The sequence below is a fragment of the Cynocephalus volans genome, chromosome 1 (assembly GCF_027409185.1).
Source record: "Cynocephalus volans isolate mCynVol1 chromosome 1, mCynVol1.pri, whole genome shotgun sequence".
Taxonomy (NCBI): Eukaryota; Metazoa; Chordata; class Mammalia; order Dermoptera; family Cynocephalidae; genus Cynocephalus; species Cynocephalus volans.
The window spans coordinates 5,746,402-5,772,953 of NC_084460.1; the positions used below are offsets into that span (position 1 = coordinate 5,746,402).

General features: G+C 54.2%; 1 protein-coding gene across 1 annotated transcript in view; it reads right to left on the reverse strand.

Moving 5' to 3' along the window:
- Nucleotides 1–3,576: 3,576 nt before the first annotated feature.
- CACNA2D4 (calcium voltage-gated channel auxiliary subunit alpha2delta 4) overlaps nt 3,577–26,552 on the reverse strand; it is a 120,460-nt gene continuing 97,484 nt past the window's right edge. The window contains exons 27-38 of the mRNA XM_063076408.1: nt 20,474–20,535; nt 19,674–19,718; nt 19,455–19,517; nt 11,523–11,593; nt 11,012–11,087; nt 10,628–10,680; nt 10,318–10,370; nt 10,078–10,098; nt 7,463–7,580; nt 5,547–5,659; nt 5,230–5,312; nt 3,577–3,681 (exon numbers count right to left, since the gene is read on the reverse strand). Coding sequence (XP_062932478.1) covers nt 3,577–3,681; nt 5,230–5,312; nt 5,547–5,659; nt 7,463–7,580; nt 10,078–10,098; nt 10,318–10,370; nt 10,628–10,680; nt 11,012–11,087; nt 11,523–11,593; nt 19,455–19,517; nt 19,674–19,718; nt 20,474–20,535 — 863 coding nt within the window. The remainder of the gene's footprint in view (nt 3,682–5,229; nt 5,313–5,546; nt 5,660–7,462; nt 7,581–10,077; nt 10,099–10,317; nt 10,371–10,627; nt 10,681–11,011; nt 11,088–11,522; nt 11,594–19,454; nt 19,518–19,673; nt 19,719–20,473; nt 20,536–26,552) is intronic.

Genomic DNA, 26,552 nt, shown 5'->3' on the forward strand with positions numbered 1-26,552 from the left:
TTAAAGTTTATAAAAATAATACCAAACATAACAAACACTTTATGCCAAGGGATGTGTTAAAGAACTATCGATAATTTCGTATAGTCATAATAATAACCCTATGAGTTAGTATTATTTTCACTCCCATTTTATAGATGAAGAAACTGAAGCTTAGAAAGTTTGTCTGACTCTAGTGCCACTATTTTTTGGAGAAAAGAGTGAAAAGGAAAATTTGAGGAGAAAATTGCTTTTTTTGTACCTGAGTTTATTATTCTGATGTCTCATATTTGGTTTGTCTCACATATATTGACAAAGGTTTTGGGTTTTGTCAACCTGGTCCCTTCCATGTAATTTAAGAAGAGGAAATCCCAACCCTTTTGCTTTGAGTAAATTTAGTTTTTGCAAGGAAATTTACAGTATGTGGTTAATATGTCCATTCTGAATTCTCATTTTTAAGTATAGATGCAGCTTTAGGAGTTCCCCATATGTTATCCAGGTATAGAACACTGGATCCTGTCCTGCCTTTGACAAAAAATAAGCTGAGGCCTACAAATAACCCACTTTGTTTTTTCATACTCTCTTTCCTAAAAGCTGTCTGTATGCTTTCTGTTTCTCAGGTGGTGTCCTGTTCTAAAGGAAATGGATAAATTTGAATTTTGACTTTATAGAATGCTAGGGCTCTGGGTCCCCTAGAGAAGCCTCTGGGCAATGTTGCTTTAAAATTATCCCAGAAACAGCATCCTTTTCTTGACTATTTTGCTTTTTTAGGTGTAGCATGTTCCATTGTGTTCTTCCCTCAGTGGGCATGAACTAATTGCTCACCACCCCCCATGTCCCATCTCATGTATGAATTTGTTCTGCCTTCAACCACTTGACTTGGTGAAAACAAAGCCAGTCTGGCTCGCTCGCATAGCTGCTGCTACTGCTGCTGATGGCGATCCGGGAGTGGGAAAAGCCAAGGATACCGGGGATCCTGCTACACGTCACTGTCATCCTACCCTCTCTGCTTTTAAGAGGTACATTCATATCCCAGTTCTGCCATTTACCATATAATGTAGGCAAGAAGCTATTTACTTCCCTAGCCTCAGCGTTCTCACCTGTTAAAAATAAACCGAGATGCTATAGCTCAACAGGTCAGCATTTCTCAAACATCCCATAGTGATCAGCTGGTGTTTCTACTAAACCCTTGCTCTAATTCCTTTTGTGGTCTTCTGGTCTGCCTCCTCACCCCCACATCTACTTTTCTGACCTTCAGGTATGACCACTCCCTTGCCCTCCTGAACCAAACCTCCACTTAGCATTATGAAGTGGTTGAAGCATTTTACCTGAAAGTACTTCTATTAAAATACAAAATTATTAGGTAGATACAGTAGTTAATATATCCTTGGTACTGAAGAAGGGGGATCTGACAACATCCTTGAACTCTTGGTCATCCAAAGGTGTACAACATTTATAAGGAGAGATTTCAAAATTCTGTACTCTGGTTTATGAAATGACAGCTTCCAACTTTGCTCCTCTGAAATCAAGGTCAGGCTGCCACCTGCTGTCCTTTAGTGGTTCTGTTAAAAAGAGGAAGAATAGTTCTGCCCTTCAAAGGCAAAACTTCTGAGAATATTCTGTTCTCCAAAGTAGAGAAGAGCAGGGTTAGTTGATCAGAAATGGTTTTTCCTTCCACTGGTTCTGAAGGGGATGTCCAGATGTTATAGTCTACCCTCGGACATGCAGAGATGTGGGGCCCTGATTAAGCCAACAAAACAAGGCCAGGAGCTGTCCCAGCACTTCCTGAGCTTGGCTTTTTAATTATATGGCCAAGAGAGTTGATAAATTTGCCTGAAAATGCTCTCCCTGGTTGGGTAGAGAAGATGAACCTTCCAAAAGACGCTGGGTTATTGTTCTGGAGAGAGACTAGCAGTTGGTGTCTGTGAGTCAATAGGTGAGATCAAATGCTGTTGGAGGTTAGAACATTTATTAATGCCAAAGAAAGGCATGGGGGTGGCCATGGCGAGAGCAGGGCCAGCCAGAGCTCATTTTGTTGTGCCTGTCACAATTAGGTCTTCATGACGCAACAGTGGGGAAGCTCTGAGCTGTGGTAGCCAAGGGAGCTGGAGAAAGGGCTCCCTGCTGCTTTCTAACCCACCTGGGCCAGGAGGCACCTACAACCTTTATTATTCCTGGTATCCAAACTGTAATTTGTTTGTCCCCACCTCCATGAAACAAGGAAATATAATAATAGTAGTTCAAATGCATTTGGTGCCTACTACATGCCAGGCAGTTATAGGCACATTATATGAATATATCACATTCAATCTTTACTCTTCCAGTAATTTGGAGCCAATTTTCAACTGTCTGTGCTCCAGTTTCCTTGTGTATAAGATGGGACTTCCTAGGGCTGTGAGGATTAAATGAGTTAATACATGTTCTTACCTGTATATGTAAACCTCAGTTGTTACTAGCATTATTCTGACACTTTTAGTTTCTCCAAACCTCAGTTTCTTCAGCTGTAAATGGGGCCGTTAATACCTGTCTCACATGACTGTTGTGAGACTTAAATTAATGAAAGTAACATTGTATGATCTATAATGTAAGGCACTTTATGAATTTAATGAGTATGTTTGTTATAGAGTTAGCCTATTCCGAGAGAAGCTGGGACTGTTTGCTGGTGTGAAACTTGAACAGCTTGTACTTTGAAATGTGGAGGGCTGAAGGTGGTGGAGGGTAGGGAAGAAGGGTCCCCTTGACGCCCTGCATGCTGTCCACAGCAAGCATTGTGGAGCTCAGCTGGGCCTCCTCACTGGAGGTTGGTTAAACATCTGAGGCCACCCCAGAATTTCTCCATGCTTCTTCCCAGTGGAGACTACTGTCTCTTGGGATCCTGGTCTGGGGGTTTGGGGAGGAGGAAGTTTCAGGGCCTTGAGACCCTGGGGGAGGGGTGTGTGTATGTGTGGCAGGGCAGCGGGGATGACTTCCCAGATACAGTTCCCTTCCCAATGGACTCTGCTTTGAAAATGGGAATGTTCCCCAAAGTTCCAACCCTGAGGACTTTACCCCAGGGACATAGTCAAGTTGTTTGTTTTATAGATCAATGGCCAGGAAAAGACTGTGATGGGACCTCATGGGGAGTGTGGAGCTAGCACTCAGGAGACCCCTCACCATGCCACTGTACAACACTGCTCTTCACAGGGACGCTCTGCAGCCACTCCTGCCTCCACCCCCAATCGTATGGCATTTTGTTCCAATGCAGCAGTTCTATATCTCAGCCTACTGGCTTCTTACATGCAAAATTTCTTTTCAGTTAGGGTTATATAAAGAAGTTTTTAGAAGTTCTTTAATATCAACAGTTTGAGGACATCACAGGCAGCCATGTGGATGTTTCTGAAGAGGATTTAATACCTATTCCTATTCTCGCTTTTTCCCATTTCTGCTTACTCTCTTGCCTTCTCTCTCTCTCTCTCAGCCCCAGATGAAGCTAAATAAGTGCTGGCCTAGGTGAGAGCCCGGCAATAGTGAGTTGGATCTCACGTCAATTGCTGCCTTCTTAGAATGTCTTCGGAAGGATCGATCACCTTGTTAAGAGAGAGGCGTCAGGCTGGCTGGGCATCACCGCAGAAATTGGGGTGGCAGCACCCAGGCACACAGAGGCAGAAGGAGCAGGGAGAGTGAAGCTGAGGTGTCCGAGGTGCCACCACAGTCCTGGGCGTTCTCCTGTGAACCCAGAGCATAGATGAGAGGGCAGCATTCACAGCCGTGGTAACCAACCCAGCTGAATGAAGCAAGTAGGACGACGAGGGATGCGGGGGAGGAGTGTCCTCTGGGACCAATGGGGGACAAAAGCTTGAGAAAGAGGGCAGTTTGGGAAAGCAGAGGCAGTACTGCCACCTTCTTTAGACCCCCACCTTTCAGGGGAAAGTGGAGGCTGTATGCTCAGACCAGGGCTGGGCTCATGGCTGTCTCTGCTCGTCCCCCTCTCGGAGAGGAAGTGGGGTCATCCTCGTAGAATGGCATGGGACATCATCAACTCTGGAAGCATCTCCAGTGTGAACTATTTGTGGCCATGCCCAGCAAGGACTATACTTGTGTGTAAAGTACCCAGCTCTGGCCCAATTTGTGGGTATCTGGCGCTTGATAAATCCAGTCACTATTACTGTCACATATATAATTGTTTTCTCCCTTGCCCAGATCATTTGGAGCTACACATAGAAGGAATGAGGATGATATGGGGAAACTTTTAATTCACCTAGGCCCAAACCCTAGGAAATGTGGTGCTTTGTAAAAGCACACTTGGATCCTGGTTGACTTAATATTTTAACGACATGGGGCCTCTGGTGTGTTTTTACAACACAGCTCTGACCCCAAATGAGTGCGGATTTTCCTTCTCACACCAACCAGTACTCCAACTCTCTGGACACGAACTGTGTGTCCTACAATTCAGTTCTGACACTGTCTACCTGGAGATAGCATCAGATCCCACAGGTTAAAGTGCTCAGCACCTAAGACTATCCCCACTTCAGACAGTTGCAAGTCCAGGGCCCCATACTTTCTGACAGCCTGGGCCAGGTTCCCATGAACCTTACTAATACCAATGTACGAAGGCACTTCAGAAAGTTCATGGAAAAATTGAATTAAAAGATAACATGAATTTTTCCATGAACTTTGTGAAGTGCCACCTCCTAGCACATGGATGTGTTCACCAACCTGGAAGCTCTGAACGCTATTGTTCAGGGTTTCTACAGAGGTTTTATTATGTAGGCATGACTGATTAAGTCATTGGCCACTGGTAATCAACTTCTGGTAATCTCCAGCTCCCGTCTCTTCCCCAGAAGTCACGGGGCAGGGCTGAAAGTTCCAGCCCTCTAATCCTGCCTTGTCTCTGCTGCCCAGCCCCATCCTGAAGCTACCTAGGGCTCCCAGACATCAGCCATCTGATTAGCATGCAAAAAGATACTCTTATCATTCCAAGGGGCTTAGAAGCACTGTGTCAGGAACCAGGAACTAAGACCAAATGTAACAGAAGCCGCTCCTGTCACCCCTATTACCCAGGGAACTCCAGGAGTTTTAGGAGCTCTGTACCAGGAATAGGGAGGAAGACCACATCCATTATTTCTTATTGTATCACAATATCACGCAAGGTAAACGTGGATGTGTGTGTATGGATGTTTCCCACTGAGATGCAGTTGTACTCATCAGTATCCAGATGCACTCATTTGGGGATGAAGAGCAAGCCCCGCTCCCAGGCCCCTCTCAGCCCCACACCTCTGGATGGAAGGCGTGGCAGGAATCTGGTCTCCGGCGGAGCTTCTGGGAGCGCATCCTGTCACACTTGACAGAGGCATTATGTGCAGAACTCACTGTTAAGGTCAACAGCTCACAACCTGAGGCAATTCTGGAGACTGGAGACTGTGGTCTGGAGGAATCCACCCCTGGTGAGACTAGAGGCAGCACCCAGGGGCTGGGGGACTGGGAGGGGGTGGTGAGGGTGTCTGGCCTCAGTTGCCTAAAATCAGCCCCTCAATGACATCTGCACCTCCATCCCTCCCGTACCCACACATCCTGGAGGACTGCAAGGATATATTTGACTTCTGTAGCCTCCTGTAGGACTGGCGGGAAAATGCTACAGTCACAGGTGGGGTCTGTCACCAGGAGGAGGAGGTTACTGTTGGGAATCTGTTGCATCACAAATGTCCTGCAGTAAAGAGAGATCTGGGGTTGTGGGCTTCTCCACGGCAGGCTGGGCAGCCACCACAAGAAGGGCTCCTAGGAAAGGAACTTCTGGAGACCTGTAGTGTGGAGCTGGGGTGGTTAGTGGAAGGAAGAGAACATGGGGCAGTTCAGATGGGGCAGCGTCATTGGCAGATGGCTCAGTCCTACTGGCGCCTCCGCCACAAGCCTTTGCAGTTGCATTTCTCCTTTCCTGGCAGATGGGAGGTGAGGAAGTCCAAATGGGGACATTTTTGAGAGTGAAAGGAGTTGTTATTAATATACGCGAGGACAACAGGACTGTTCTGAGCAAGTGTGGATGCGCGTCTATCCTTGCTTTGGGTGGGGGTGTGGGAGCAGACCATGTGGGGAGGATGCAGTGCTCAGGCCTGGCCACAAGGTGGCACCAAGGCCCCGCACACCGCCCGAGGCCTGCGAAGAGGGCGGGCAAGGGACCAGGGAAGCCCAGCATGCACAGGCCTGGGGTGTCTTCTGACAACAGTTGCCACCACCGACTGCGGGTTTCCCAGGGGTGGGGGGTTTCACACGCACACACTCATATATACACACAACACAGAAATATGTGTATGTTTAACCTTTACAGTACTAGAGGAGGTGGTACTGTTGCCATTTTGTAGATGCGAGAACTGAGGCTAGCAGAGGTTAAGTAAAGATGTTACAGGACTAGGAAGTCTCGGAGCCAGATTCAAACTCAAGTCTGTCTACTGTAAAGCTCTTGCTTTACATCATACCATTGACTTTATCTTCACAAGCCTTTGAGATAAGTGCACAAATAACAATAGTCCCAAGAAAACAGCTTTGGTGAGGTCAAAATCTCACCCAAAATTACACACTAGGAAGGGGTGGAAACCTGAATCGGGCTGAGGCATCACGCTATGAAATAATTTGCTCGAGATCCAGGGGTCTAAGGGATGCTGGCAGCCCCTGGTGAATGGCAGGTCTGGCTGAGGGAGCACCTGGACAAGGCTCCCTGGCCCAGACAGAACTCCCCGGGTGGGATCCTCTGAGGTTTGGGGGTGGGAGGCCAGCAGGAGAGGACCTTCAGGCAGGCCTCCCTGCCTCCCTGGGCCAGGGCTGGGAAGAGCTGGTTGGATCCAAGGGCCTGATGATGCTCCTACCTAAGAGGCCCAGGCCTGGGAGTGGCGACGCCAGAGGGGGTCTGACAACACAGGAGGCTGGTCCAGGATGCTCCTAGCCCTACTGTCCCTGAGAACATGCTTGCATTTCTGCTTCTCTGCATAGGACAGATTCCAAGGGAGAGCTGCCTTGTGTCCTTTTGCAAATCTCCCCTTGCCTTCCAAGGTCTGGTTGACAGGGCTGAGTGTCACGGTCCTGACAACAGCCTGCTATAGGTTGGCCTGTGCCTAAGCAGCCATGATGGGGCAAGCCTGAAGGGGCCCCCTGGACAGGCCATGCAATCATGGCTGGGGGGGCCTGGGGAGGGGGTGGAATCCCTGACACAGGAGCTGGCCTCTGGACCACCGTTCCCATTTCCCCTGTTGCGGCACACCAAACCATCCAGTGTCCCCAGCTGTCCTCCTCTCATGCCTTCTGCTTCTGCCTGCATTTCCTCCACTAAGGAGAGTTGGGGGGAAAGAAAGACCCCCAGGAGTGTGAACTTTCACTGAAAGCATCACCCCCTCCTTCCTCCCTACTGTGGAGGCCGCTCTCTTGAGTGACAGATGCCCTGCTTGGATATCTGTCTTGCCAGGGGAGGGAAGGATGTACCCCTCAGTTGGGGAAAGGTAGAGCTTCCCGCGGGTCTTACTTCTGGCAGGCCCCGCACTCAATGATCCCGTTGGTCTCCTGGATGGCCGTCTGGTGGACAAACACAGGGTACTCCGTGTCACAGGGCTGCAGCAGGTCCTGTTTCTTGTGTTTGTGGGCTGTGGGTAGACGGAGGCACGGACATGAGGAAGGGCGGCACAGAATAGGAAGGGGCCTCAAAAGCCATCCCCTGAGGTGACCACAGCCTCAGCGCTTCCAGGGCTGGGGCAGCACTACACAGTGAGACACCCCCCAAGTCCCTTTGCAGATGGCTTCCTTGTTAGAACATTCGCAGGATGGGCATAGGAGGGCTGGGTGGGAGAAAGGGGAGGGAGAAGAACAGAGAGTAACCGAAGAAGCGGCTGGTGCTGTGGCAGGCTGGGTGGCGGCGGCCTTGGGTTTCGGCTGTGTGTGACTGACACAGCAGCCCTGTGACCGTGGCACAGCACGGCCTGTCTTGGAAGCTGCCTCCTCACTGTAGGGGGGGGGTGGAAGTGCACATCTGGGAGGCTCCTTCCAGCACTGAGGCTGCAGGGGCGTGCCAAGGGGGGGGGGCTTTAGCCTCCTTAATTCCACCACCTCTCCCTTCATCGTGGACATATCTGTGCCCATTTTCTCAAGTGTTGCTAACACTGTGGCCCTGCTCTCCCATCCCCGTGGCCAGGCCTAGGCCCTCCCACTGACTGCCAGCGGGGCGAGCTGAGCAGGTGGCCCCAGTGCCCCAGCCTCTGGCATTTTGGACTCCTCATAGATGTCTGTGTGACACACTTCAGCACACTAAGACTACGACAAGGGAGCAGTGGAGTCCCTGGCAGCCCTGCTCTGGAGAACCCATGTCTGCTCCTGCCAGGGTTACCCTGAGGTGAGCAAAAAGCAGGATAAGGCCAGCGCACAGGCTGCAAGACGTCTGCACAGCACCCCTGTTTCTTCGAAGCACTCCCCACGCCTTTCCTTCTGCTCTGCGGCCTACCATCTGTGAAACGGCAGGGCAGGCAGAGTTGCCCCCATTTTATAGGCTTGTAAAGGGAGGCACAGACATGGCATTACTTTCACAGCGTCACACAGGGTTTAGTAGGACAGCTATAGGTCTCCTTAACTCCCAGACCCAGAAACTTCCTAGCAGACCTTGAAACCAAGAGGGGAGGCCAGTCCACAAGCAGACAAACCCTCACTGAGAGGGAAAACCCTTGCAGCGTCCAGCCGGGGGTCCCGCACGCATTTGCGCTGGCCTTTGAGGGCTATTGCTGGGTGCTCCCTGCTCTGGGCTCCTCAGGAGCCTGCAGGAGCCTCAGGACCTGGGTCCTCTCCTCCCAGGGCCCTGTCACACTAGCCTCGTGCCCAGTGGGGGCTGGCTCAGAGCTGGGCCTGTCTCCCTGTCATTTGAGCTACTTTGCGCGGGTAGTTCATCTCAGTGATAAGTTACAAGGATGGGACAGAGTGGCCTTGCCAAGGTCACAGAGCAGTGCCTACTCTCCTGGCTGGCACTCTTTCCCTGAGGACACTGACGCCTGGTCAGACCAGGCCAGGCCTGCTGGGAGGGAGGGACAGCCGCCCGGAGGGAGGGAAACCATTCCCCGAGAGAGAAGACAGGGAGGGGAGCAGTGTCCCCCTGTGATGTGGTGCTGTGCTCCCCAGCAGAGGGGAAGAGGGGCCTGTTTCTAGACGGGCTGTGACACATGCTTCTGGTTCCTGTCACAAACACCAAGTGCCTGTGAGCTGTCCCCACAGCAGCCCATGGGGTGGGATCTCCACGAGGAGGCTGGAGACGTGCAGGGAATGGGCCACGTGAGCCAATGGGAAGGAGGGAGAGAAGAGCAGCCGGAGAGAGAAGAGCAGGGGAGACCGTGCCACCAAAAGCCAAACTCAGAAAAAGACAGCAGGGCGGGGGCAGCCTGGGTGATGGGGAGCTCCAGAACCCCCTGGAAAATGTTCTCCTAACATGGAGGCGTTGAGCAAAACTGGCTAAAGCGAGGAGCCTTGGAGGGTGATGGGAGCTCCGAGTCCCACAGGGAGTGGGGGTGAGACCGGCCTCGTCACCCTCCTGGGGTGTGGCTGAGAGCCGCAGGCAGGGAGGATGCAGTTTCTTTGCTTTGTGTTGGGACCTTCCCACCCTGCGCCTGCCTTTGGGGGACTGTGTCCCTCAGACACAGGTCACTAGAGGGGTGTCATCCTGAGAGCTTCCTGACGGCCACTCCCTCTAATCTGGAGCCCTGCTGAGGGCTGGCGGTGCCATTTTCTTCTCCAGAGGGTAACCTGGCAGCTGCCTGCCTGCCCCTGGCCACGTTCCCCGGATCACATCACCCCTTCCTCTTGGAATCGTAGGTGTGACCACCCAAGGAAACGCTGGAGCTTTTCACTTTCCCTGGGGCAGGACTGTCCTTGTGTGAGATGAGATCTGGCTCGCCTCCCCAGTCCCCACACCCCCAGGAATGGTGCTGTGAACGGGGCAAGGAGCTCAGGGTCCCCTGATTCAGGGGTGTCCCAGGATGAAGAGAATGCAGCCTTTCCTGGCTTCAGTCCTGGGAGGTGACACTGAGGGCAGCCCTCGGCTGCTCCGCTCCACTGCGCCCCCACCCCATGGGGCCAGCCAGGCCCTCCTCAGCAGGTGCTACTTACAGTGATGGAAGACAGCCTTGGCTGCCCAGACGGGAGCCAGCACAGGAGGACATGGCATGGGGGGTGTGGTGTCACACGAGGGCAGGTGTCACAGGGTGGTGATGAAGCCACATGGAGCAGTGGTGTCCAAGGTGAGGTGATGTCACACAGATGTGAGGAGGGTGACAAGAGCAGGGCAACACATGAGCAGTGAAGGCCTCAGAGGCCCCTCCCCACTGCATGCCCACTGCACGGACTCACCCTCGGCCCCTCCGTGGTGCCAGAAGCCCCAGGTGCTCCACTCCAACAGGAACCTGTAGGCACAGAGCTGGATCTCGGAACCCTACATGCTCCCGTCCCTGAGGAGGCTGGAGTCCCCCACGGACCCTAGGCCACCCCCTCTCCTCCAGGATACCCCTTTCCCTGCTGGTGGGTCCCGGGGTGAGTGGAGAGGTCCCTCCCAGGGGCAGCAAGCAGGGACCCTACCCTCCTGCTCTAGGGTCTGGAGACCTTGAGGATGATGTCCTCATAAGCCCCAGCCTCCAGCCCCCAACCCCAAATCCACACTCACAGCAAGAGCTCACTCATCAGCCACCTGGTAGCTGTCAGCAAGGCAGAGACCGGCTGGGAGGAGAGAGCACATGCATTCATGCCTGGACCAAGTGCCAGGGGCTCCCCTCGGCACCGCCCTTAGATGACAACCAGAGAACATGGCCTTTGGAAGACTGGCCAGGTTCTCCCCCTACTGGGCTGAGCTGCCCAGGCCCCCAGGATGTGTGGGAGCACTGGAGATGGGGTCAGAGGCTCTGTGCTCTTCTCTGGATTTTACCAATGCCTGGCAGGGCAGGGGCAGAGGCTGCAGTCAGGCAGGGTGGGAACAGGGGCCAAGTGACCTCATTTGGGTGGGACAGGGCAGAGGACAAGAGTTTGGCAGGGGGTCTGAGGTGACACTCACATTGATCAGGGGCTGAGCTGCACTGTGGTGGTGACTTGGGAGTTTGCACATGGCCTGGTAGTCATACATGGTCACTCTGAAAATGACAAACAGGACGTGGCGAGAGGAGGACCACCCCTGTCCTGCCCCTGCTTGGGGGTGGGGTTTGCTAGCAGGGCTTCCATTCACCAGCATGCAGGAGGGTGCGTGGGGAAGACAGCAGATGTGAAGACAGCACATGCTGAACATCATGTTTCTGTGCTTCAGTGTGTAAGGAGAGTGACCAGCAAGTTGCTTGCCCTTTAGCTGGGTGGTTTCCGCTCCAGGGGCTGGGCTGGGGCCCCTCCCAGGGAAAGCCACATGATCTCATGCCCTCCCCCTCGTGTCGAGTCCCTGGCTCCAGAAAGGTTGGATTTGGAGCCCTGTGGGGCTTTCACCATGGGTTTTTGAGGTCAGGAGATGTGTCTGGACTGCTTAGCATCAGCTCTTGCCTTTGCTCTATTTGGACTGGGGAGAAGTGTGTCCCACTTACTGTGTGAACACCCCCATGCTGAGCAGCTGCGTCATGAGAGCACCGTCCACCTCCCCCAGAAATCTTCCTGTCTGCGAGGGAGAGAGGGGGCAGGGGGAGGGGCCGTTGGTCTTTTCCCTGGGATGCTCTTCAGCATAATCAAAATCGGACCATTCCACCCAATCCCCCCGGCCAGCTTGCCGCCACGCTCCCTATCGCAGTGCTTTCCATTAGCTGCAATCCATTAGTTGGTTCTGAAATCAATCTAGAGGTTGCAATCAGATTTTCAATTCCTTAGAACAATTGGAACAATTCAGTGTGCCTGGCTCACAGTGAGGTTGAAGACGTTTCTGTAAAACTTGATTTGTCGTACATGTTGTGTGTGTGTGTACTGGGTCAGATGTGAACTGCATTTCCTCCGGTGGGGCGTGCACTGAAGAGCTCAGAAGCAGTGCCTGTCTCACGTGCACACGTGTCCTCATCACCCATCCACACGGCTCAGGAGCCCTGGGGCTGCCTTTGATGTCCCATCCCTCACCTCCCAGCCACCCCGCCCTAAGGATCTGTCAGCCGCCTTTCCCACTCTGTGGTCAACAACCTACCCCCGTCCTCCTTGGCAGCCCCACGTCACCCTCTCCATAACCCAGTGATGGCTGCTAGAGCCATCTTCCTCAAACAGAGCTTGCATTTGGACACTCTCTTCTTCACTCTCCAAAAAATGAAACAGGACCCTCCCTCCTACCCTCCGTCCCTCCCTTCATTATCCCATAAAGAGTTCTTGGGGAGCACCACAACTGCCAAGCTGCAGGCTCCCAGCCGGCTCCCCTGCCTGCCCCCACGGCTGCTCCACACCTGCCTGGCCTCCTGACTCTGCTAGTTTCTCAGTGTGGCAGATGGAAAGAGCTTGGTCTTTGGTGTTGGATTTTGGTGTGAATGTAGGTTGTTTTAAAGACTGGGGATAATGTGTGCCCAGCATGTGGCACACGTAAGTGCTGCGTAGACAGCGGCCATTGCCACAGGAAGATGGCCCGGGCCTTGGCAGCTCTCTCCTGCCTCGATCACGCTTTCTCGGTCCTCACTCCACGAAACCTTCCTCCTCATCCTGCTCCAGGAAGTCTCCTCCCAGCCAGGGTTGGTCCCACCTTCCTCCGCACTCTGACAGCACGTGCACGCGGCTCCACACCCTGCAGTCCTGTTTGCGTTCTGCCTGATGATATATTTAATTGTTTAGTCCTCCATTGTACTGAAAACTGTTCGAGGACAGAGAGCTTTTCTTACCTTCGAACTCCCTCAAGTACCTCGCTACCTGGACAGTGTCAGTGTGGAGTTTTGGCAGGGGAGGGAGGTGGGAGCCCAAGTTGATGGCCACGTTGGGTTTCGCAGAGAGCTTTCAAGGCTCCTGGGCCTGGCACCCGGTGCTGCCCTTAGTGAGGGGGGTACAGCCTTGGCCAGGGGTGAGGGGTGTGGCTCAGGGGAGAAAAACCAGATCCACAGAAGGAGGGTTGGGGGTCAGGGTGCAGGAGACCAGGAGTGGGGGGCCCATCAGCATGAGCAGGATCCCTGCTCTGTGGGATTCCCTCTCTGGAGAACACACTCTACAAAACACCACCAACAATGTGTTTCAACTACCAGTAACAGGAGATGCCACCCTGGCACAAGAGCAGAGGCACAGGGGCCTGGCCAACCTCCAGGAAAACCAGCTCCTGTCGGAGCCTGCAGACTCTAGTAATCCTTCTTAAGGAAACAGGGACTTACTCCAGACAAGGGTCAGTCGGAATGCAGGGCTCCTGGGTACCCAATCGACAGTCAGAGAAGTTCTCTTCCAAATCAAAGATGATGGTACTGTACTGGGGCACTAACCCCAGTAACACTGCCGTGGTTTAAAATGCTGTAACTTATCATCAGCAAACGGGGCCATCAGCTTGGCCCTGGAGTTTGGTATGATGACAGAAAATGTCCTTTCCCAAATTGGAATTAAATAAGAAAATACAATCTTTACATCCTATAGTATTTATTTGGAAATTGCTCGCTTATAAAATTAAAATGTCAGGATGCAGCCCATTAAAAATGTATCATAATTTTGGGCCCAGCCCGTGGCGCACTAGGGAGAGTGCGGCGCTGGGAGTGCAGCGACACTCCCGCTGTGGTTCGGATCCTATATAGGAATGACCGGTGCGCTCACTGGCTGAGTACCGGTCACGAAAAAGACAAAAAAAAAAGTATCATAATCTTAAAAATCATAATCTCAAAAACAGGTTAGTGATGAAAGCAAATAGGAGAACACAGAGTTGGAGACAGGAGGTATTCAGACCTGTCTGAGCTCCGCCTGTACTGCCTGGCAGGCCCGAGCGTCAGATGCTACCGTTCACCACCTTTTATTCACAAGATGCCTCCTCACTAGGTCGGTACAGTGCAAAAGTGAATAAAATGGACATGAATCAAGAGCTGCAGGCCTGTGTGGACAGACAGACAGGAGCACCTCCAGGCATGGTACAGACACACGGGGCCCCTTTGTCCTGGCCAGGAGGCCCGATGGCTCCATTGAAGAGGGCAGGGGACAGAGCGGGGGTGGCAGGGAGCAGCCAAGGGCACTCGAAGGACAGAACGGCACTGGACGGTGAGCTCTGAAGCTGCCCCAAGTCCTCCCCAATCCCTCCCTCCAGCGTAGGGATTGCTGTGTGCTTTTCCAGCCACTATGTGTCATTCCTCCATCAGCATACAGCAAGATCCTAGAGGGTGGGTCCACTGCTGTCCCCATTGCACTGCACTGAGTCCTGCTCATGGCCGCTATTCGGTGTGCAGTTGCTGAGGGAAAGCATGAGGGACGAGGGAGTGACCTGAGTACTCTGCTCCCCAGCAAAGCGCAACAGGGCACACAGAGGCTCCTGGCAAGGCTGGCCACATTCTCACAAGCCTGTCCTTCCCTCTTTCCTAATTCCACGCTTATTTGCCAATTGCCCTGTTGTTCAGACACTGGCTCTAAGAAGGGATGTCTCAGGAGCAAGCCAAGCACATCCTGGACACTGGGAAGTGCACCTCCTCTGCAATCAGACAAGTGCCTTTCCAGGAATATGCCAGTCTGGCAGAAATAGGGACCTGATGACCTGACCTGACGCAACCATCTAGCAGCCAGCTCAGCGGGATGCGGTGCTTCCTGAATGTCCTTGCGGCGGGGGCTGGTTCCCCGCTCCTGTGCCCTCTTGTCTGGTAGGTGCACTAGAGGTCGAGGATGGGGACAGCTGGTGGCTTCAGGAAGCTGGCCAGGCCCGGGCTGCATCATCCATTCTCTTATGGAGAATAAACTGTAGCTTGTGTGAGCCTCTGTAGCAGGGACTCCACGCCTGGCAGCAGAGCACAATTCCTAGTGACAGGGTTTCATTTGAACCATGTTGGAGGGAACTGTGCCTCAAATCGAGCTTCTGAACCAGCAGAACCAGGGTCCAAACACCCCAGACTGCATATGGAGCAGTGCACACACACAGCACAGCGTGGAGACTGGTGCCTCCTGACAGCCGCAGCCGGGTGGGGTCTGATGCCCCATGGCTCCACTCCCCAGGGAAAATCCAAGATAAGCAACATCCATGGGCTGCCTGGGCTCTGGGGCCAGATCCAAAGGGCCTGGGGCTCCCTGGGTTTAAGCCTGTAGTGAGGGGGAGAGAGGGCAGATCCTGTAAGGCCCTCGCTGGTCAGGCAATTGCCCTGGGCATGGGCTAATTTGCCTGCCTACGTGAGGCTGCTGCTGCAAACAGCCCAAGTCCCGGGAGAGAAGGGGTGCTCTTGACTCTGGTGACAGAATGCAGCAGATGTCACATGGCCTCCTCACCTAGGGACGCCCTCAGTTTCTTCTTCTCTGAAAATGGAATCCTCATCCTCAAGGGGTGTGAGGATCAAATGAGTCACCACACGTGACGTCCTGCATCTGGCTCCGGGCAGGGGTCAATTTCCTTTCATTCTTCCCTGGCTTGTGCAGCCTCCCTGGCTCCCCGAGCTGTGGAGACTCTTGACAAGTGCATTTGGCCACACGGGGGTGCCTGGAAAGAACGTGGAGGAGTAGAAGATGGCGGTCTCAGGGTTCTGGGGACGGGATGCATTTTACTCCTGCAGTGCCCCATGAGGCAGACCCTCTTGGGAAGCCAGGAAGGCAGAGGACACGTGGAGCCCCAGAGGACACAGACACCGAGGCAGGCTGTGAGGAGTGGGTGGATGCCATCCACAAGCAAATGACAGGAATCGGAGTCCCCAGATCTAGGGTGACAGACACACTGTAAAAACATTATGAAGCTCCACGGAGCTGTAGGCCCTCTCTTGGCCCCAGCTGTCTGCTTCTCTTTCTAGGCCCCAAATTGAGGGCTATAATCCTGTCTCTAGTAGCTCTTTGTTATAAGAATGAGCCCTGAGCTGGAAGAGAGGCCCAGTGGACCAGGAGAGAGCCACGCAGCCACGCCCCAGCAGCTGTGAAGCCCTGGGGGCTTCTCACCCCCTTCGAGGGACTTTGGGAAGACTCTTTGCATTGGGAGAAGCAACAGGCTTCTTTCCCCTTGGCAGGGACAAGGAGTAGCCTGAACCTTCACTGAAGTGCATCCAGATCACCAGAGACTGGCCGTGAGGTCTGAAAGCTTACCTCACATCCATGTCACCGGGAGGGCTTGCTGCGGACTGAGATTGTGGGCCACCCCCAGAGTTTCTGAATCCTGTGTCTGGGGTGGGACCCTCGCGAGCCTGCACTTCTAACAAGCTTCCAGATGCTCCTGCTGTGCTCTGTAGCCCCACTCGAGGCCTGGGCGTGGGGAGGGGCAGGGAGGAATGAATGAGTTCAGGAGAGGCTGGGCCCTGGGGTCCTTGGTGGCGCTGGTGTGTGCTGGGGATGGGGTGGGTGGGTAGGAGTTGGTGGTGGGTGCCCAGCCTCTGGGTCATCCCGTCCTGTGCGAGCCCTGAGTGCGGATGGAGCCAGCTGCTTGCTTCTAGCAAACAGAATGCGGGAATGTGATGGGATGCCCCGTCTGAGACCCGGCTTCAGGAGGCTGCAGCTTCGTCTTGCTCCTGCTTGTGGGCTTTTCTGGGCTTGCTCGCTCCAACGGTTGTCCTGCCGGGCGGTGAGCTGCCCTGTGAGAGGCCCCCTGGCAAGGATCTGAGGCAGCTTCAGGCCAACAGCTGGAGAAACTGAACCCCACCAAGGACCTGAGAGTGAGCTCAGAAGCGGATCCTGCTCCAGCCAGACCTGGGGACGAGCACAGCCCTGGCTTGACTGTGGACTGCGAGAGACACACCCAGATTCCTCACCCACAGGAATGGTGAAAGGGCAAATCTTGTGGCTGTAAGCCATTAATTTTGGGTTAATTTGTTACACAGCAATAGATAACTGCTAGAGTTGTCGAATGAGTTCTAAAAAAAAGCAAAAATGGGTGGCTGGATGGACAGACGGACAGATGCTGAACAGCAGCGTTGGCACCAGGCTTTCCTCCACTCTGTGTTGCATTCATGCTTCCGTCCAGTGCCCACCACCTCCAGGCCTCACACGGTTATTACGTGTCTGCACGTGGCAGGCCTCAGGCCAGGTGGTGCCTCTGGCCTGGGAATTCCTCCCCTGGGCCCTCTCGGCCCCGGGGACAGGGGTGTCCAGAGTGAGGAAACAGGAGCCAAGCCCCTTGGATGCTGCCACTCCCAGAGAGCCTTGACGCCAGTCTTGGAGTTGAACCCCGGTGGGTGGGGGAGGGGTGATGGAGTTTGGATGTGTTGTCCCCTCCAAAACTCATGTGGAAATCTGATCTCCAATGTGGCAGTGCTGGAAGCTGATTGAGTTATGGGGGTGCATCCCTCATGAATGGATTAATGCTCTCCCTGGGGGAGGAGGGATTAATGAGTGAGTTCTCGCTCTATTATTTCCCGCGAGAGCTTGTTGCTTAAAAAGACCCTGGCACCTCCTCTCTCTCTCTTGCTTCCTCTCGCCATGTGATCTGCTTGTACCCGCTGCTGCCTGCCACTTTCCGCCATGAGTAGAAGCAGCCTGAGGCCTCTGCCAGATGCAACCGTCTCAGAATCATAAGCCAAATAAACCTCTTTTCTTCATAAATTACCCAGTCTCAGGTATTCTGTTATAGCAACACAAACGGACTAAAACAGGGGGTTTCTAAGCCTTGGTTTTCAGGATCCCGGAGATGCAGTCCTAATTCCAGCCAAGTGAAGGAGTGAACTCTGCCCCAAGCAGTAACAGAGTGGCCTGGGAGGGGCTCAGTGGCCGGAGGGCCCCCCCCCCCCAGGCCTGCACTTGCTGCCTTTCTCACCCTCAGGGCAAGCCAGTCTCCCAAGGTCACCAACCCTGCCCCACAGATGCTTAAGTCCCACCAAAACCATGTTTTCCAGCTTAGTTTCCCTTACCCCGAGGTCTTTTCTAGACCCTCCCACTCCCCATCACAGCTCTTGTATTCTAGGTTCAAAGTCTGGCTTTTCTTTAGCTGTGGGTTTGGGGTTCATGACCTAAGCTTGCAGGCCCTGGTGTTTTCCTCCGTGTAAAATGAGCAACAACATCCCTGCACATCATGCAGAAGGCCCTCCCATTCTGGGGCCTGGCGGCAGGGGTGGGGAGCAGGCGGGAGTTGGGTTAGCGCCAGGGTAAGCCGAGGCCGGGGGAGCTGGGGTACAGGCAGGAGCCTCTGGAAGGTTGTGGGGCTTATTCAGTGACATACACTGTGAGAAGATAACACGCTAGTTGAAGAAATAAAGGTACATGCACTAAGTACACAGACACTTCACAAAGTATGCGTCTCTGAATAACGGGTTGGTACCGTACGTCCCGCAGAGTTGCTCCCAGGGACGTCACAATCTGAGCACATGTGAGCAAATGCGGTCTGGGTAGAACAGCACCAATGGGTCACGCGAGGAACCCTGGGGGAGGGGGTCCCATCACTGAGCTCTCAAAGTGGCCTGTGCTTGGGAAGGTTCCCTCCTGGGCCTAGGTCCCTGTGAGGTGGTCCTGGCCGCCTCTGGAGCAAGGGTTGGCACACTAGGGCCTGAGGGCCAGTTCTGGCTCACTGTGGACTTGTCAGCCCTTGATCTAAGAATGGTCTTTCCACTTTCAAGTGGTTGGGAAAAGAATCAAAAGATTGATAATATTTCATGACACATGAAAATTATGTGAAGTTCAAATTCCAGTGTTCCTAATGACATTTTATGGCAATGATGCCAGGCTCGTGCATTCAGTATGGTCTGTGGCTGTCTTCTTACCACCACAGCGGAGCTGAGTAGTGGCCACAGAGACCACCTGACTTACAAAGCCCAAAACCCAGATACAGAGCACCTGTCCCTTCACAGGAAGTGCTGACCCTGCTCTAAGGAGCGGCCTCTTGGGCTTGGCCGTCCTCCGTCTGCACCTTGCTGTCCTCCTGTGCCAGTGTCCAAGCTCCTGTGCTCTCTGAAATCCCTAGGCCCTCGAAAGCCAAGGCCACAGGAGGCTGGAGATGTGGCCGCAGGGACAGGGCAGGGGATCGAGGGCAGCAGAGAGCCCACCCCGAGGTCGCCTTCCGGCCACTGGTTACAGCTTCTGTTCTCACCCGTTTTTCTCCCAGAGTAATTGAGAAATACTAAGATGGAGGGGTGCTCTGTCCCGGGAAGAGCGACACGGCCAAAAGGGCGTGAAAGGAAGAAGGGTGACAGCGGCAGCAAGCAGCGGTGCCCGGAGGAGGATGCGCGGCACCTTCCCTGTCCTGCTCGCCAGGAGGAGGCACTGCCTGCCAAGTGCTTGTGTAAAAACTGTCCTCAAGCGATCAGATTCTGTGACGCAGTGGTGCCCCTTCTTCCTCAGCCATCCTCTGTCCCAAGTCCCCTCAGGTTGACTCTGGTTTCAGAAAACCACACCCATAGGCCATGACTAACAGCAGCTCTAAGCCAGGGTTTCTTCCCGGGCTGTTAGCCTGTCCCGGGCCGGCCCGTCTCCCTGACTCTGTCCCCGTCACTCACCTCCTGGGGCCTCTCTGAGACCAGGATGAACCCGTTGCTGTCTATGACGAAGCAGTCCAGGTCCTGGGGAAGAAGCCCGAGGGGGTGAGGCCTGGGCAGCTGCCGACCTTCCTCCGGCCCCCTGTCCCAAGGATCTGGAGCCCGGCGCCTCGGGGAAGGGGTCACCTGTGGCCAGGGCCGGTCCCCTGTGCCCACCCTCTCCCCACAGGAAGAGCTTACACTGTCCTCGCAGCTCTTCAGGCATGGTCCACGCATGGCACCGCACTGGGAGGGAGAAGAGAAACTGTGAGTGCCCATGTGTGCAGATGTGTGGTGGCTATGTCACATGCGAGTGCATCACATCTGTGGTGTGTGGGGAGGGGTGTGCGTGTGCGGTACCGTCACGTGTGTGTGCAGGCGTGGGCACATGCGGTCGTGGGCCAGGGCTCTGAGGAGCAGCAGCTATAGTGCAGGTTCCGAGGGCCTGCAGCCCCTGCAGCCCGTGGCCACCTTTGCTCGGTGAGGGGTCAGTGTGTGGCTGGAAGCCCTTAGGGCGGCTTCATGAGGCCTCCACGGAGGCTCCTGCTCCTTGTCATCTGGCTGATGGCGTGGGTGACCCCAGGTCACCAGGCTGGATCCCCTCTGCCCCCCCCTGCATCTTCATTCTATGGCTCCCTAAATTTGCCCAAGGCGAGGACATAGCAGCGAGTGAATGCAGAGCAAGGGACAGAGGAGGAATCGGGGCAGAGGAACTTGTGAGGGATGAGGGCACCTCAGAAGCCCAGAGGAGCCTAGTCTGCGGGCGCTTGGTGGGGGGGAAGCAATCGGGTTGGAGGGGAGGACCGTGGGCAAGGCGGCATTCCCAGTGGCCTGGACACAGCCAGGGCCTGGTACTCGGGTGGCCGGACCTAGGTGGGTGTGCGGCTCAGGAGCAGCAGAGAATGGGACGTGCAGGCCAGGCCCAGAAGGCATGCCCCATATCTTGCCCTTTGCCACCAGGTCTGAGCAAGGGGAGGGAGGCCCTGAACTGTCACACCTACCTGCTGTGTTGCTGCCCAGAACTTGTGCTGGAGGAATTCCAGCTTCATCAGGACGCCCACCGCTACAGGAAGTGGGAGGAGGGAGGGAAAGGCCAGGTGTGTGTTTTGGGGGAGGGGACGGTGGGAGGGAAGAGACAGGGAGAGAAAAGAAATAGATTCCAGTTAAAGAGAGGAGGTGCATGGGCAGGAAGGGAGGGGAGAGCTGAGTCAGCCTGTGGAGTGGGAATCTGAGGTTCCTGGACTGGGTGGGATGGGGGGTGGCGAACAGACAGAAGGAGACTGGTGGCTCCTACCATCCCCAGTGGAAGAGTAAGACCAGGAAAGCCCTGAGGATGGGACTTATCTTCTGATATCTGGGAGCTGCAGCAGGTGGACGGGGGAGAGCATTCTCCCCACGCACAGATGGAGCAATAGAGGCCCGAGAGACTGCACCATTTGTGCAAGATCACGTGAACCAAAGTAGTGACTGAGACTGGAACTCAGGGCCATTGTGAGTTGGGCAATGCATGGGGCTCCTTCGGTCTTAACCCTGGTGTAACAACCTCTTTAAAACTCAGTACCAGCTCAGGGCCTTTCCTACTTTGTAAGGAGGCTGTGATCGGATGCATCCAGGCTTGCAGGCAGGCTCCAGGAGACCACAGACACCACCAGCCCACAAATGTGACTCTTCTGATGGCTCCTCTGACAAGGGCCACCCTGCCTCTGCTTCCCAAATAGGCCCATAGGACCCAAGTGGGTGCACAGACACTAAAAGAAATCTGGGACAAAGAGCTCCAGGAAGACTTGGGCCAAAGAATAGAAAGAAAAGGCAGGTAATATTGAAAGGAAAAAGAATTTAAAAACTAGGCCAACTGTGTAGCATCTGGTAAAATAATATCAAAAATGTGTTGAGTGCTTAGGACCCATCAGGCAAGTTTAAGTGCATGAGTGTATTTAATCCCCACAGCAGACAGGACTATTATTATTCATACTCTACATGCTGAGGACATGCAGGCTTTACGGAGGTGACATGGCTTGCCCAAGAGACCCAGCTAAATACCAGAGCCAGGACACTAGCCTGGGTCCGTCTGTCTCCAAGGCGTAAGTCTGTGGATGTGCGCCTGTCTCCATGTCCTATCTTTGTCATGAGCCAACAGGTGCGTCTACCTGTCCCCTTCCTGCCCACTCCTTTAAGCCCCCAGGATCTTGAAGCAACAAAGAAGTCCCCAATGAACTCAGACATCCCCATATCATAGGACCTGTTCAAGAAGGTTAGTCACAGTCACTGCAGAATTGCCACGCAGCTCCAAGGGTGGGGAGGGCCTCTGGGGTCCTTACAAGTGCCTGAGGCCCCAGCCCCAGTGAGCCTCCCGCTCACATTTCCCTCTAAGGCTGCAGGTGGCCCCTCAGTCTCCGCTCCTCCTTTTTTCTTCTAGGAATGCCCTTGATAAATTCATTTTGAACAGATTTCTTTCGCCTGTAGAAAAAGGCTATATTAAAGAGGATGAACCTTTTAAAAATTGTCAGGGGGGAATCACACCAATTCTTAGAATAATCAAATCTTTGGGATTTAAGAAAGCTTGTTTCACCCTGTCCTTGGCCTCAGTGGTCAAAGAGGTCTTGGGTTATTCCTAGAATGAGACTTCGCCTTTCTACTCAGTGTCGAGTCTCACAGAGGCATGAGATTCCTGAGCTGGAAGAAAGTCTATAGTTCTACCACAGGAATCTTGAGAGGGTGGAGGGTTAATTCTCCTCTAATGAAATTCAGGTTTCGAGGCTCCTTGGGTAGAAATGGGGGGAGTGGAGAGACAGACTCTCCCCCACTAGGCTCCATCTCACTAGCTGGACTGTAAGTTCCTCCAAGGTAAGCTCTGAGCCCTGTGCACCTGGGTGACCTCTGCAGAATTGAGGACATTCCGACTGTCTTCTGACATGCCATCTCCACTCAGGTCACCCCTGTGCATTTCAAATTTAACATGTTCAAAACCAAACTAGGGCCTTTCCTCCCAAAGCCTGACCCTCCTTGAGGCTTCCCCATTTCAGGGCACATTTTCTGCCTAATTGCTATCGTTTCCCTTCCTCTCATCCAAGTTCTGCAGACCTTTGTTCCCGAACACTATAAAATCTGTCTGCTTCTCTCCACCTCCACAGCTGCCACCCTTGGCCAAGCCAACACCGTCTCACTTGGACTAATGCAAGAGGCCCATGAGTGGTCTCCCTGCTTCCCACCCCTGCCTTGCTACGATCCATTCCCCACAGAGCCACTAGAGTGATCTTTCTGAAGATCAGTCACACTGCTTCCTTGCTTAAAACCCGCCAATGCCTTCCCACTGCCTGAGAACAAAATCTGAACTCCTTTGTAATATGGCCTCGTGAGCTGGGCCTGCAGACGTCTCTGCTTCAACCTGGAATGCACTCTCCTCAGATGTGTTAAGCTCATCCCCCCTCGGGTACTTGCATGAGCTGCTCTTGCTTCCTGGAATGCTCTTCCCCTAGAACTTGACATGGCTGACTTCTTCTCGTCACCAGGTTTTAGCCCAAACATCTCCTGGAGAGGCCTTCCCAGACGACCCCAGAGAGAGCATTCCTCCCTTCGCCTTCCATTCTCTACCTCACCACTCTTTTTATTTTCTAAGTGACATGGTTTGTTTATCTGATTTCTTATTTACTGTCTGTCTCACCCATTAGAGTGGGGCTAACGGCAGGCCAGGGGACTACTTTCTGATCCCTGGTACCCAGCACAGCCCCTCTCACATAGTGAGACTCAAATATTTCAGCACCACGCTCAGCCAGTGAGCAAACCGGCCATCCCTATATAGGATCCGAACCCGTGGCCTTGGTGTTACCAGCACCGCACTCTACCGAGTGAGCCACGGGCCGGCCTGAGACTCAAATATTTCTTGAGCTCATTAAATAAATTCAACTTGAGTCAGCGCTCGACAAAGCAAAACTCAGCAAGATCGCGCTATCCCTGTCCTCTAGCATTCAGGACCTCGGGGAACTCCTTTCCCCACCTTGGGCCCAGCCCTCTTGACACTGGACTTGAGATCTGGGAGATGAGCTGTGCTCTAAGTCCCTTGAAGACTTTGAAGGTAATCACTAAGAAACAGGGAATTTAAGTACCAGCCAGCTGCCAAAAATAAATAAATAAAAAGAAACGAGGAATTTAAGTGGGACACAAAGAAGAACTTCCTCATGGTAAGAATGTGAGATGCTTGAAACAGGACCTGGTGCAGAGCAGGGAAAGCGGTGAGGTCCGTGGAAATATCTGTAACAGTGGTCAGTTGTGTCCTGCCGAGCCCCTCACACCCCTGGCTTCAATCTTTTCTAATCCTCTGTTCACCTCCTGCCTCGCAACCCAAATTGTGTTTTTCCACTCTGGACATTGAGAGAGTGCAGCCTTCACCCCAAGGAGCCTGTCCTGCTCGGCTACTGTCACAGGCCTCCCAGAGCCTCACCTGGCAGGAAGGTCACCAGCCCCCTCTGTCCCCTCCCTCCTGCTAGGAGACAATGTGTTATGTGACCATGTTTGCAGACAAGTTCGGAACTCCGTGAAGAGAAACTCAGGCCAGGGGGTCGAGGGAATGTGAGGCATCTGGCCTTCCTGGGTGGCTCCCCAGTGCGTCATTAAGGACCTTCCCTCATGCCTGTGTGTGGTGGGTCCCTGTGTGGACCCTGACCTTGATCCGCTGGGCCCTGCGGTGCTGACATAGAAAGATGCGCCTCTGACCCCTCCTCCTGCCCCAGCCAGGCCCGGGCGCCCCTCCCTGCGTCCTCCCCTCCCTGTGTCCTCCCCGTCTGCCCCTGCCTTCCCTCTCTCGCCTGCCTCTCACAATGATCTCGTGCCCTCCTCCAAAGCAGCTTTTCTTTGAGATCTCGGCTCAGCATGCAGACAGCCTAACAAAGAGCCTCAATAAGGCCACAGGCGGCAGACGGCTTATCAAGATGTGTGTCTTTGCTCCACATCCTGACTGTCACCTCTGCGCTGCTTTGTCCTTACAGACAGCAAAACAAAACAGCCGTGCATATGCACACACATGCATGCACACATGGCAGCACACACAGGCACGCACCTGCACACACGAGCTTGCACACAGACACAATCCCTGTTGAGGGCCATGGTCACGAGGAGTGAGAAACTGCATCTTTTACCTTCTCTACCTGAATATCCCAGCCCGAGACTGCGACCGTCTGTTTAACTGGGTGGAGACCACTGGGTAGGAGGCGCCTGTCTTTTATCACACAAGCTGGGGACGTGGCAGGTATTCCATGAATGCTTAGGTGTAGAAGGGAGACCAGAGATCTCAATCCACCTCCTCATTCCATGGGGCAGGAAACTGAGTGAGGCCCAGGGCTGCCCAGTTAATTAACCAGCTAATAGCTACTTAGTTAGCAACAGAGTCTAGACTTCCAAGTCCCCCAGTGCCTGGTCTTGGGCCCTTTCACCTTGTCTATTCCTCATTCAATTGACAAGAAGGCCCGGGGGCGTGGAGGACTTGGAGCAGGTGGGTGGGCAGGGTCCCTCTTCTGGAATGGCTCATGGTATAGGAAAAGAGATAAAGCACAGCACGGAAAGCAACCATATGACTTTCTCTGTGATAAGAACCACAAGAGTGGCCCACAGAAAATGCCACTGACCAGAGAAGGAGCAGGGTAAGTCCTATGGCGTGGCCACGGGGACTGCATGGCAGAGATGACCTGCTGGTTGAGCTTTTGAGGAAGGGCAAGACCAGCCACGGGTGAGGATCACATTCTAGGCTCAGGGAAGGACACGCTTCCATGGAGACGGGAGCGGGAAGTGTGTTTAGGGAAAGCGTAGGACACATGGCATATGTGTGTGGAGTGAGAGGCAGGGACTTCCCAAGAGGTAAAGACATTCTTCCCTCCTCCTGGGACAGCAGTCCAAGCCTTGGCTGCCCAGGGACCAGCAGCGCAGACAGAAAAGAGGTCGCAGGAGCGTCCTGTCAGAGGCTCCAGAGTCGGGGGGCTCCACGCCCCACCCCAGCCTGATTGCGAGTCCCCCGAGGAAAGCAATCCCTGGAGAAAGAGGGACGGGCACACCCATGATGTGCTGCCAACATGCTGCACTATGTGGCTGTCAGGCAGGTTTAAGAGGCGCAGAGGAAGTGTGACTTAGGGGTCAGTGCCCAAGCTGGGCGGTGGCCTCCAGGCTCCTCTCTGTCCTGGCTTTCTCTGACCAGCTGCTTTCCTCAATTTCTCTGGCTTGCTTTGTCCCGATTGGTTAGGAAGGAGGCGTCTGAGTTCTCGAGTCACCGTCTTTCCCTTGGCATGCCTGCCCCTCACAGATAAGAGCAGGGAGCCTGAGGAAGCTAGCCGGGCGTCTGTCTGCCCCTGGCTCCTCCAGGGCTCGTCCCAGGCCACTGAGGGGCAGCCTGCTCCCCTCCACAGTCCTGGCCTGGGGTGGTCAGACCCTGAGGCTCAGTGACTTCTACATGGCCATGTAACCACTGGCTTTGTGTGTCTCAGGCCCTTTCTGGAGGACCTGGCAAGTCAGCGTCCCCATGCACCCCGGAGTCCTCTCCTGCAATGAATCGTTCTCTGACTGAGAGGAGGGCTTGGCTTTTCCTGCTCCCACAGGCGGGGAGGGAGACACTGCCCCGTGTGTCTCTGAAACAGGAGACAGACCCAGCTTCCCAGGGTGGCCTCGATGGGGCCAGGAGTCAGCAGCTGGCCTGGGGCCGGGGCCTGCCTCCCTTTGCCCAGATGGAGGAGGAGAGAGGGGAGGGGCGGGAGGGGGCGGCGCGGGGCCGCCAGTGGGGGCGCCGGAGGAGCAGGAGGGATGGAGGCGCGCGGCAAACCCGTGTCCCCTCCCTGGAGCGGGAAGCCATCCATCCACGGGCGCTTCTTTCCGCTGAAACACGAGCGTTGCCCTCGCGGCCCGAGTGCCTCTGGCGTGTGCGTGCTCCTGTGTGTGCTGCGCCGCTGTCACCGCAGATGTACCCCAGCTGTCATCCACTGCTCCGGCTCCCGCTCCTCCTCCCTCTGCCCGCGCTTCCCCTCTCCTGTCTCCCGCGCCTTCCTGCCTCTCCCTCTCAGTTTGTTATTGACCCGGCAGCCCCGGCAGCCCTGGCCCTCGGCA